This window comes from Dipodomys spectabilis, unplaced genomic scaffold, assembly GCF_019054845.1.
Source record: "Dipodomys spectabilis isolate Male_0828 unplaced genomic scaffold, ASM1905484v1 ptg000039l, whole genome shotgun sequence".
NCBI classification, from domain to species: domain Eukaryota; kingdom Metazoa; phylum Chordata; class Mammalia; order Rodentia; family Heteromyidae; genus Dipodomys; species Dipodomys spectabilis.
Window position 1 is genome coordinate 13421473 of NW_024870716.1, and position 12316 is coordinate 13433788.

At 48.6% G+C, this 12316-nt stretch overlaps 1 protein-coding gene across 1 annotated transcript; it reads left to right on the forward strand.

Moving 5' to 3' along the window:
• The first annotated feature begins 1732 nt into the window (after positions 1–1732).
• Positions 1733–10966, forward strand: Pthlh (parathyroid hormone like hormone). Its single transcript, XM_042677698.1, has 4 exons — positions 1733–1762; positions 2184–2309; positions 8223–8645; positions 10831–10966. Exons 2-4 carry the CDS (start codon positions 2206–2208, stop codon positions 10838–10840), a joined length of 537 nt encoding a protein of 178 aa, XP_042533632.1. The 5' UTR covers positions 1733–1762; positions 2184–2205; the 3' UTR covers positions 10841–10966.
• Positions 10967–12316: the final 1350 nt, after the last annotated feature.

Here is a 12316-nt window from a genome sequence, read left to right on the forward strand (position 1 = left end):
CGTTGGCCGGGCTGGACAGAAGTCAGACTGCCTGATCATCTCAGATCTGTGAACATCCACCGGCCTTCTAGAGAGTAAACAAACCTACCAGCAGGGTTTTCTAGAAGCCAGACAGCGCAGGCTTTCCCGCTGGTTCCTGGGGCCGGCACCCGGGTCAGGGCGCGCGGGCGCTGACTGCTGGGCGGGGAGGGAAGCGGGTTTCTTCCCTCCAAGGCGCCGGGAAGAGTCACGGTTTCCCTTTGGGACGCAGAGAGTCCTGTTGCCTCCTCTAGACAAAGATGCTAACTCTGTTAAGTGAGGGCTTGTGGAGAAGGAAAGATGGCTCACACCTGGATCCGCGCGTGCAGGCCGAAGGGCAGCGCCGCGGATCCCGGACACGGCCCAGACCCGGGCCAGCCGCGGCCAGCTGCTGTCCAGCAGCAAGACGGAGCCGGCGCGGCGGCCACACCTGCCACCTGAGCTACTCAGGAGGCTAAGTCAGACCTGAGGACCCAAGCTCAAAGCCTCTGAGCCTTCTGATCTCTGAACAACCAGCAAAAACAGTTGGAAGTGGAGGTGTGGTTCAAGTAGTAGAGCACCTGCCTTGGGTGAAAAAGCCAAGAAAGAGCGCGAGGCCCTGAGTTCCAGCCCAGGGCTCACATGCACACACCATTTAAACACACACCATTTACACACACACACACACACACATCTATGTGCATATAGATTTATGTGATGAAGCACAAAAGCAGACGTGCACCCCCCCCCCCCCGCCTGCAGTCCGGCGGCGCTGGCTCCCCGGGGACGGGGCGGGCTGTGAGCAGGGCGAGCCGGGCCCCGACTCAGCGCATCCCGGGCAAGAGCCGGCGGGGGAAGAATCCCAGGGCGCAGGGCGCCCACGCGAGTCTGGTACTGGCTCCTGGAACGGGCCGTGGGGTCGCGGCGCGGCCACGGGCTGGTTAGCTGCCCCGATCCTGGGGTCGCTGGCTGCCCCGGTCGCGGCGTCTCTCGTGGCCCCGATCACGGGTCGTGGCGGGCACCGTCCGCCCTGGAGGTCTCCGCCCCGGCTCCTGGGCGCCCGCGCTCCGCGGCCAGGGCTCCTCAGCCTCCTCCCGGCCCGCCAGCGGCGATCGCGGCCCCTCGCGGCCGGGGCCGGCCGGGGCCCAGGGGAGGCGGCGGTGCTCCCCAGAGCGCGGGTCCGGGCGGGCGGCGCAGGGCGGGGCCCAGGGAGGCGGCGGGGCGCCCCCGGCCGCGGAGCCCGCCCGCCCGCCCGCCCCGCCCGCGCCCCCCGCCCGCGCGCCCGCCGCGCCCCGCGCTCCTCGGGCGCCACCTTGGTGCGGCTGCTCACTCGGGCGCAGGTCCGGCCGGGAGCGTGTGAACCTCTTCTCCGCCGCCCAACCTGCCGGGCCGGGGACGGGACGGGAGCGGAGCGCCCGGGGAGCCCTGAGCGCGGGACGGCTGCGCCCTGCCGGCCGTGCCTGGGGACCCGGGACCTGGGGGCCGGGGTCGGGGATCGCGGCGAGTCCGGAGCTACCCAGCGCGCAGCCCGCTGTCCGCGCCGCCCGGGAAGCGGGGTCGCTCGGTCTGACCGCGCCGTGCCGCCCGCGGTGCCTGGAGACCCGGGGCGCTCGACCCGCGCGGCGCTGCCCGCGGAGTTAGGGTCCCGCGCCGCGCTGCGGGAGCCGGGGCCGCTCCCGGCCCTACGCCGACCGCCCGGGACCCGGACCCGAGCCCGCGCCGCCCGTCCCCGTGGATCGCCTTCCGGATCCCCCCGCCGCCCCAGGTACGGTCGGCCCCGGCGGGACGCGGACTGCGGGGGTCAGAGCCGCGAGCCCCACGCGGGAGGAGTGCGCGCGGGGCCGTGGGGCGCGCGGGGGCGCGGGACCCAGCTCCGCGCCGGGCGGCCCCTGCGGGGACGCGTCTCTCCGTGGTCTCTCTATAAGTTCCTTCCTCTGTTTGGGGATCCCCTCTTTCTATCTGTTTTCTGTGGTTTGGGAGACGCGCGGTTGGACTGGCGAAGCCCCGAGGGAGCGGGAGCGGGAGCTGTCGGGGGATTCCGTGCTCGCCCCTCCGCTCTCCGCCGTGGACGCCCGGGGAACGCCGGCGATCGGGGCCGGGGCTGCGGGCGGGAGCCGCGGGCGCGGCGGCGGCGGCGGGCCGAGGGCAAGGGCTGACGCTCCGCGCCCCGCCGCGTTCGGTTCCAGGTCCGCGGGAGGAGGAGAGACGATGCTGCGCTCGCTGGTCCGGCGCTGGAGCGTGGCGGTGTTCCTGCTCAGCTACTACTCCGTGCCCTGCTGCGGGCGCGCGGTGGACGGGCTCGGCCGCCGGCTGTGAGTACCCCACCCCTCCCGGGCGCCGCCTCGGACGGGCCAGCGGGGCTGCGGGCTGAGGGACTTAAAGCGGTCCCCGACGCTCCCGGCGCCGGCAGAGAGATGGGTCGTCGAGCCGCCCGCCGGGAGACGCAGAGGGAAGAGCGAGGAGAGAGCGGGGTGACCCAGATCCTGGGGTGCCTCTGTTATTTTTCCTTTCGGAGTCTCCCTGAGGGAGGATGGACTGCTCCCCGGGAAGACTTGGGAATGCAGAGGAAGTTGAACCCCCAGAACTTAGGCCTTTGCACATGGATATCATACTGCACCGTGGCTGCTTGTTGGGGTGGGAAAAGCAATGCCTCGGCATCTAATTGTATAGATGAATGACATCATTTGTTTAAAGCATATAAACTGGACCGTATTATATAACGAAGGCATATTATATAAGAAAGTAGCCAGCACTTTGACTATGGCTCAGATTCAAGAAGGTCAGGGCGCTGGGTCCCACCGCAAACGGTGGGTGCACGAACTTGCTTCGAGCGATGGCTGACAGGCAACAAGTATTTTTGCCCTGTGCACTGAGCGCTTGGGCTTTTTTTTTACTTTCTCCATTGGTGGTTCTTTGAAGGGTAATTTGACTTTGAGACGATCATCTATCTAAGCACACCAGGGAAATATTACTTGGGTGTAACAATTGAAAAATGGGAAGAGAGCTAGAGTAACCCTGTCTTAATTATCTGTGGGACTGGCAGCTCATTAACTTGTGTGATGCCATCTCTGGGCAATCTTGAAGAATCGGTCTCAGGACTCAGGACAGGAAAAGCATAAGCTTTAAGAGCCAAGAACGTTGGGCGCTGGTGGCTCATACCTACAATCCTAGCTACTTATGAGGCTGAGATTTGAGCGTCGAGGTTCAAAGCCAGCCCGGGCAGAAAAGTCTGTGAGACTCTTATTTCCAATTAAGAAGCAAAAAGCCAGAAGTGGAGCTGTGGCTTAAAGTGGTAGAGTGCCAACCTTGAGTGAAAAAGCTAAGGGACAGCGCCCAGGCCCTGAGTTCAAGACCCAGTCCTGGCACATATGGAAGGAAGGGAGGGAGGGAGAGAGATAGGGAGGGAGGAAGTAAGGGAGGGAGGGAAAGAAAGGGAAAGAGAAGGAGGAAGGAAAGAAAGGAGGGAGGGAAGTAAAAGAAGGGAAGAAAGAAAAGGAAGGAAGAGTTAAGGAGAACTTTTTCACTTAATAAAAGTAGAAATAGCTAACATTCATAATTGGGGTCACGATGCTTTCTTCTAAATTCTCGAGGATATAGGAAAAAAACAACTGTTTTTAAGTGGCCCTTGATTTAATATTATTATTCTTAAAGGGGAAAATCCTTAAATGAAATTATTTAAGACATGTCTGAACTTTGGTTGAAATCTATTAAAAAGCTCCTAAGGCAAATTGTCTAAAACTTTATACTCAAAGATAAAGGGTCATTGTATTCTCCAAATCAATGTTTATACTCACTTATTTCTATAAGTTGTCCTCAGACTTCTTGCTTTATTTCATGACTTGTATTACATTCAATTATTTAACACACAAATCGAAATATAGATGAAGACTGAAAATTTAAAAGCACACTTACATACTATATTTATTTGGCTAAGAAATACTATCTTGAAGTACCGCCAATTTTTTCAGAGGGTACTCAAGAAATGCTTTTTTCCTCTTTTGAGAAATAGTAAGTGAGCCACAGTTAAATCTACAATTCTAGCATGTGAAAATGGTTCTAAGTTTGTCTTGATGGCTACTTTTTTAAAATTATTCCTTTGTTGTACCTTGCAAAAAAATAAAATAACCCACCCACATTAGAAACCCATTTAGCAGCCAGGGTTTTGATTGTGGGTGAAATATAATATTGTAGTTAAACACTCAACAGATGGTTATAAATCACCACAAAACACCCTCATCGTTTATGCTGATAGATCACCAGGTTCCAGCCCCGATGCTTCATACAACAGAACTCATCAGCAGATGAAGAGATTTCATCAAATTATCACAGCCAAAGGGAGTTTAAAAAAAAACATTATTTTTGTCTCTCTGCCATGTAACAGTAAATTCTGAGCAATAGACAAAACATTCATTTACTGTACATGAAGTCAGGCTAGTGCTGTGTGTGTGTGTGTGTGTGTGTGTGTGTGTGTGTGTGTGTGTGTGTGTGTGTGTGTGTGTGTGTGTGGTATGGTGTGTGATGCTACTGAGACTTGAATTTGGAGTCTCATACTCTCCTTTAGCCATTTCCACTCAAGGCTGGCACTCTACCACTTGAGCCACACCTCCCCTTCCAGCTTTTTGGTGGTTCATTGGAGATGGGAATCTCACAGACTTTCGTACTGGGCTGGCAATTACTGGGATCCTCAGATCTCAGCCTCCTGAGCAGCTAGGATTACAGGTAGATTACAGGCATGAGCCACTGGCCTCTGGTCAGAAGTTACTTAAAAAAAAGAGACATAGTACTGAGATTGTACTGCCTATGCCACATCAAAGAGGTAATTACAAGTTGTGAATTTTCTGGACCTCTTAGTCGAAAAGATTTTATTTCCGGGGTGTAGAGCTTTGACCGAGTTGGAGACTGGAAAGAAAATGAGGTCTTTGAATTCATTTGGGCAGATGAATAAGGCTTGGCAGACAGGTGGCTAGCTCTGGGTTTAAGTGAGAGAGGGAATCGCAGCAGATTGAGGCAGAAAGCATCGTTGGCTGCCTGGCTCCAGAGCCAGCCCGGGTCTCTCCCACTTAATGAAAAGCGTAACTTTCAGCTGACTCATACAAATTGGAAGGGCCTCTGAGTGAATCATCTCAACTCTTAACACCCTAACCCTGTCTCCTTCGTGTATCTCGGAACTTTCTCAGACTCAGAGTCTTGTCTTGGGAGTTTTGCATTAACACTCATGCTGTTCTTTCCTGTGCAGGAAGAGAAACTTTCATGACTCTTTATTCTTTCTGTTCCTTGAAAGTTCCTTAGAAATGCAGTCTTCTTTCCCCACTCTGGAAAATCCCCCATAAGTGGAGGAGGTGGGGTGGGGGAGGTGTGCATGCACACACATGCATGTGCCTGCCAGTACTGGGGGCTTGCACTCTGGACCTAAGCAGTGTCCCATAGCTTTGTCCCCCCTGCTCAAGGCTGGTTCTCTACCACTTGAGCCACATCTCCACTTCCAGCTTTTTTTTTGCAGCTTGATTGGAAATAAGAGCCTCTTGGGTTTGTCTGACCCAGCTGGCCTTAAATGGCGATCCTCAGATCTCAGTCTCCGGAGTAGCTAGGATGACAGGCATAAGCCCCAGGTGTCCTTAGAATTTTTAATTTAAAAATTAACAGCTGCGATTTGACTGAATTTAAAATTGTGTGAAATGTTTCCTTTAAATGTTTGATGGGTTTCTTTTTTCAAACAATAATCACGTGGCACCAGACAAAATGACATATTTCTTTTTCTCAGTTAGGGCCCAGGTGTGTCATAAATGCCAGGTGAGCAATTGGGCTACTTTTCATGTTTGCAGATGAGTTGAAAAACCAACTATTTTTTATACTCTATTTACAACTTAAATAGAGAGTTATCTAATTGAAAACCCCCTTAATTTTGAATTGATTACTCACCTCGAAGGTGTATCGAGTTTGTACATGCCCAGGATTTCTCCTTATGTCAATTCATGCCTTGTTATGGAAATAAAGAGAATATTTTATGGTCCTCCTTCCCTGTTGATGAGAAAGATACGATTGTATTCCTGACCCTCCCATGCAATTTCCCAATCAGAGGTTTGTGCTTCACAGGATTTTAAAGACCAGCCAGGACACCTGTGGCTCACGACTGTAATCCTAGCTACTCAGGAGGCTGAGATCTGAGGATCTCAGTTTGAAGCCAGCCTGGGCAGAAAATAGATACTTATTTCAATTAGCCACCAAAAAAAATCAAAAGCTGAGCTTGAGCTGTGGCTCAAGTGGTAGAGTGCTAGCCTTGAGTAAAGAAGGCACAGTGCCCACACCCTGAGTTCAAGTCCCAGTACTGGCGCACGCGCATGCGCGCGCACACACACACACACACACACACACACACACACACACACTACTTTAAAGGCAAAAGTCTTAAAAATACTAAATAACCTTGTGCAATTGTAACCCCTTTGTCTAACTACTTAAAATAAAAAAGTAAAAAAAAAAATACTAAATAGCATGGCTTAACAATATTTCATATTTTGTTTCTCAACTCTTTATGTTTTCCAATATTCTAACAATTTCTTCTAAAAGATGGACGAAAAGCTTTGTACCTTGTAAAAGATGCACTATGCTATTTTATTAATTTTACTTATTGTGCCAATGCAGGACTTGAACTTGGCCTGGGTGCTATCCTTTTACCTTTTTCAAGTCTGGAACTCTTACCACTGAGCTACACCTCCACTTTTGGCTTTTTGGTGGTTAATTGGAGAGAAGTTTCCTGCACTTTCTACCTGGGCTGGCCTCGAACCCTCAGATCTCAGCCTCCTGAGTAGCTAGGATGACAGGCGTGAGCCCCCAGAACCAGGCTGAAGATGTACTCCTTTTAAATAAGACAGAGTTGTGCTGTGTCTGCTTGTTATAGAGCACAAGGAGAGAATGAGTATTGCATTCCCAGGAGAGTCACCCTGGGAACATGTGTCTCCTGATTTGAAAAGACACCAAAATTTAGCAGGTGACTGCCAGGCCTCAGAGCCCTTAGCAGCTGGCTCTGAAAGGACCAATGCTCACATTCTGGCTCTAAGGTGAGCTAGAATGGACCGCTTAGTTAATAAGAGCGAGACACAAATATAGATATGTAGGCCAGGAACTGAGAAAGAAAACCTTCCCTCATAGCAATTATTATTACTGGAGATTTTTTTTTTAACCAGGTGCTCTGGATCACACCTTTAATCCTCATTGCACAAGAGGCAGAATTCTGAAGAATAAGGTTCGAAGCCAGCCCAAGCAGGAAAGTTTGTGAGACTCTTATCTCCAATGAAACGCCCAAAAGCTGGAAGTGTAGCTGTGGCTCAAGTGATAGAGGGCTAGCCTGAGTACAGAAGCTAAGTAAGAGCTCAAGGTACTGGGTTCAAGCCTCAGTACTGGCCAAAAAGAGTTTTGCTTTTTTTTAATGTCACATTTTTGTAAAAGATATTTATTAAATTTTATTTCTTATGAAACAGGCTATCATATATACCATCAAAAATGCTATTAAAGGGTAAATACATTGTACTCATACCTCCAATTTGCAGATTATTAAGTTTCCAGAATACTGTTGCCAGAGTAAGTGAATTTTCATCTAGTCACTGTGGCTCCCTCAGAAACAAAGCAGCTCCTCCCACCCATGTAAACCAGGCTCCTGTTAGATTCCTATCCAATAAGTCATGTCTGTGTCTGTGTCTGTATGTGCGCGTGCGCGCATGTGTATGCATGCCAGTACTGGAACTTGAACTCAGGGCCTTGCACTCTCACTGGGCTTTTTCTACTCAAGGCTAGCACTTTACCACTTCTGGCTTGTTGGTGGTTAACTTGATCGGAGAGTTTCACAGACTTTCCTGCCTGGGCTGGCTTTGAACTGCGATCTTCAGATCTCAGACTTCTGAGTCACTGTGATTACAGGTGTGAGCTGTTGGCTGGCACTTTAGAGATAAGAGTCTCAGCCTTCTCTGCCCAAGCTGACTTCAAACCTCCAATCTCAATCCTCAGATCTCAGTCTCCTTGAGAGACTGGGTTACAGGTGTGAGCTACTGATCCCTAGGAAACCGTAGCAATTGACACTGGAAAAGCAACCCCAGGCTGGCCCTCCTCATCTCCTGCCCCAACTGTTGCCCTCTGTCTGGATCTCGGAGGGTCGTGGAGCAGCCACTCCTCTGTCTCCATGTGTGAGTGTACCCCCAGGGCCACACTAACATGTATTCTTGTTGTCACAGCAAGCGGGCTGTGTCAGAGCACCAGCTTCTCCATGACAAGGGCAAGTCCATTCAGGACCTGAGACGCCGCTACTTCCTCCACCATCTCATCGCCGAGATCCACACGGCCGAGATCAGAGCCACTTCAGAGGTGTCCCCCAACTCTAAACCTCCCCCAAACACCAAGAACCATCCAGTCCAACTTGGAGGCAGCGACGAGGGCAGATACCTAACTCAGGAAACCAACAAGGTGGAGCCTTACAAGGAGCAGCCCCTCAAAACCCCTGGGAAGAAGAAGAAAGCCAAGCCTGGCAAGCGCAAAGAGCAGGAGAAGAAGAAAAGAAGAACTCGATCTGCCCTGAGGGACCAAGGAGCCACCAGCATGGAGTTCGAAGGGGCCCACCACACTGACCCCTCAGCCACGTGGCTGCAGCTCCATTCAAGGTATCAGTTCTCTGGGCCTGGTTTCACCTGGGTCTGCTCTGGCTTTCCATTCTCCCCTCTGCCTTGCCTGGGGCAAACCCAAATTGTTCTTTCTTTCTGAGTCTCCATCAACTGCCACGCACCTGAAAAGCAGACAAAAGCCAAGACTAGCCTGGTGCTGGTGCCTCACACCTGTAATCCTAGCTGCTCACAAGGCTGAGATCTGAGGATTTGGTTCAAAGCCAGTCCAGGCAGAAAAGACTGTGAGTGTGTGTGTGTGTGTGTGTGTGTGCCTGCATGTGTGTGTGCGTGCACGTGTGCACACACACATGTATGTACATAGGTACTGCGGCTTGAACTCAGGGCCTGGGCACTGTCCTGTAGCATTTTCACTCAAGACTGGTACTCTACCATTTGAGCCATAGCTCTAATTTTAGAAGATGCTTGAATAAGATCTACTACAGACACTGCAGGAAAGCATCTCCAGAGCCAGCCATGCATCATTGAATTTCAATTCCAAATTATTTGTATTTAGAAACATTAAGTTTCACCCGGCACTGATGGCTCACTCCTGTAATCCTAGCTACTGTGGCCGAGATCCAGTTCAAAGCCAGCCTAGGCAGGAAAATCTCTGAGACTCTTATCTCCAATAAACTCCTCAGAAAAAATTCCAGAAGTGGCAATGTGTCTCAAGTGGTAGAGCACTAACCAAAGAGGCTCAGGGACAGTGTCCAGGCCCCAAGTTCAAGCATCAGGATTGGCCAAAAACAAAAAACAGAAAACGTTTTGATGTTTGTTTTTTGTTGTTTGGAACCTGGTTTTGAATTCAATTCATCACTCCAGGCTTTCTATCCTTTGAGCCACACTCTCAGTTTGATTTTCTTTAGTTATTTTTCAGGTAAGGTCTTTCATCTCTTGCCTGCAGAGTCTGAACTGAGATCTTCCTGCTTTACACCTCCATGTAGCTGGCATGACAGTTTGTACCACCATGCTCAGCTTTTTATGGGTTGAGGTGGGCTCTCAAGAATTTTTTGCCCTGTTTGGACTCAGACGTTATTTTCTCAGTTCGTCTCTGCCTCTCCAGTAGCTAGGACCATAGGCATGAGCCACTGTGACTGGCACATTAAGTTATTTTTGAACATATGTTCTAAATATGTTTTAATTTTTAATTAGATTTAACTCTGGTTTTCACCAGCTCATGAAAAATGAATCATTTGTGAACATTTTAAGTATTGGTTTGAGAAATATTAAGGTTTTCTCATATGTCTGTTTGTTCATTAGCAAGCTGACATAATTTTTCCAGAGAAATGCAGTAGAAATGTAACTTGTTTTATTCACACTTGAGTGGTTAATCATCCTTAGTTCAGAGATCAAGAAGTAAAAAATTCCTAGCCAGAAGCAGGCAGCTCACACCTGTCATCCGAACTCCTCTTGAGGCTGACATCTAAGGATCACAGTTTGAAGCCAGCCCAGGTAGACAAACACAAGTGAGTTATAACAGGAAAAACCTGCAAGTGGAAGTGTGGCTCAAGTGGTAGAGTGCCAGCCTGGAGTGGAGAAAGCTAAGCAACAGAGTGAGGGCCTGAGTTCAAGCCCCAATACCAGCAGTAAAGAGAATGTATATATGTATGTATGCCTATACATACATATATATTGTATACAAATGTTTATATGTGTGCATATGTATGTATGTATTTATTTATATATATATTGGCATGTAGACAAGGTGAAAATTTTTAAATATATTTTCCTGGTCCAGTAATTTATTTCCTTTTTCTTTCTCTTTGGGAAAACAATTGTTCCAAACGCTATTTCTTCCCATTTTTATTCTTAAACTCAGTCAATGAATATCATTTAGTAGAAACACAGAGAGTAACTTACTGACTTATTTTGTTTCTTGGGTCAGTACTGGGACTTGAACTCAGAGCCTACACACTGTCCCTAGGCTTTCCCTTATGGCTCTATCATGTGAGCCACACCTCCACTTCCAGCTTCGTGATGGTTAATGGGACATAAGCATCTCCCAGATCTGCCTGCCTGGTCTGGCTTCGAACCATGACCCTCACAGCTCAACTGCTTGAGTAGCTGGGATTACAGGTGTGAGCCACCATGCCCAGTGATATAGTTTTTATTTTGTGTCTTCCCATTTTGAAGAAAAATTCACCTGTTTTCTTTTTCCTCTTCTTCCCCTTCCTTCTCTTCACAGGACATACTGAAATTTTCAGCCGAAAACTTCCAAGGACGAATTACAGGATTTTGTAATAGTAAACATATGGAAAGTATTAGAAATATTTATTATCTGTAAATACTGTAAATGCATTAGAATAAAGCTGTCATCTCCATTACTGCTCCATGAAACTGCACATTGGCCATTGTGAATATTTTATTTTTGCCAGGGCTAATCCGATTATTAATATCACATTTACCATAATTTATTTTGTCAACTGATGTATTTATTTTGTAAAGGTATCTTGGTGCTGCTGATTTTCTATATTTTTTGTAACATAATGCACTTTAGATATACATATCAAGTATTGATAAATGACACAATGAAGTGTCTCTATTTTGTGGTTGATTTTAATGAATGCCTAAAGATAATTATTCAAGCTGATTTTCCCCTGTGCATGTAAAAATAGCAGTATTTTAAATTTGTAAAGAATGCCTAATAAAATATAACCTAATTATATGATGACTCAGAGGGTATATTCTATTCTTGAGATTTTTCTACTAGAGAGAACTCAGCATAATTGATTTGTTAAAAAAATTTTTGAATACAGGCCTTAAGCATTTAAAATGGTACAGCTTCCAACATTTCTACACTAGCCGGGCGCTGGTGGCTCACGCCTGTAATCCTAGCTACTCAGGAGGCTGAGATCTGAGGATCGTGGTTCAAAGCCAGCCCGGGCAGGAAAGACCGTGAGACTCCTATCTCCAATAAACCACCAGAAAAACCGGAAGTGGCGCTGTAGTTCAAGTGGTAGAGCGCTCGCCTTGAGCTGAAGAGCTGAGGGACAGCGCCCAGGCCCAGAGTTCAAGCCCCACGGCCGACAAAAAAAAAAAAAACAAAAACATTTCTACATTAGCTTGTAGTTAGCAATTATTTAAAATACATTATGTCTAGCCAGGCACTGGTAATTCACACCTGTAATCCTACTTACTCAGGAGGCTGAGACCTGATCATCACAGTTCAAAGACATCCCAGGCAGGAAAATCTGTGAGACTCTTATCTCCAGTTAACCAGGAAAAAAAAAGTAGGAGCCGTGGCTCAAGTGGTAGAGTACTAGCCTTGCACAAAATGCTCAGAAACAGCTCCAAGGCCCTGAGTTCAAGCTCCAGGATTGGCACCAATAAATAAATAATTAAGAAACAACCTGAAAAAATAATAAAATAATAATAAAGGGCTAGAAGCATGTGTTAAATGATAGAGCAAGGATGAGACCCGAGTTCAAATCCCACTGTTGTCAAAGGAAAAAAATTAATTTGCTAACCCACCACTTCAATTTTTTTCCTGACAGAAGTCTAGTATCCAATGAAACACTGAATGTATTTATAGCTGTGGTCTAGCCAGTCCCCAAAACACAGCTCTGGGGAAGCCATAGTCTTTGTACCACACTCTTGGTCATCATTATAAATCAAACACAGGGGCTGGGGAGGTGGCTCAGTGGTAGAGCGTTTGCCTTGCATGCATGAGG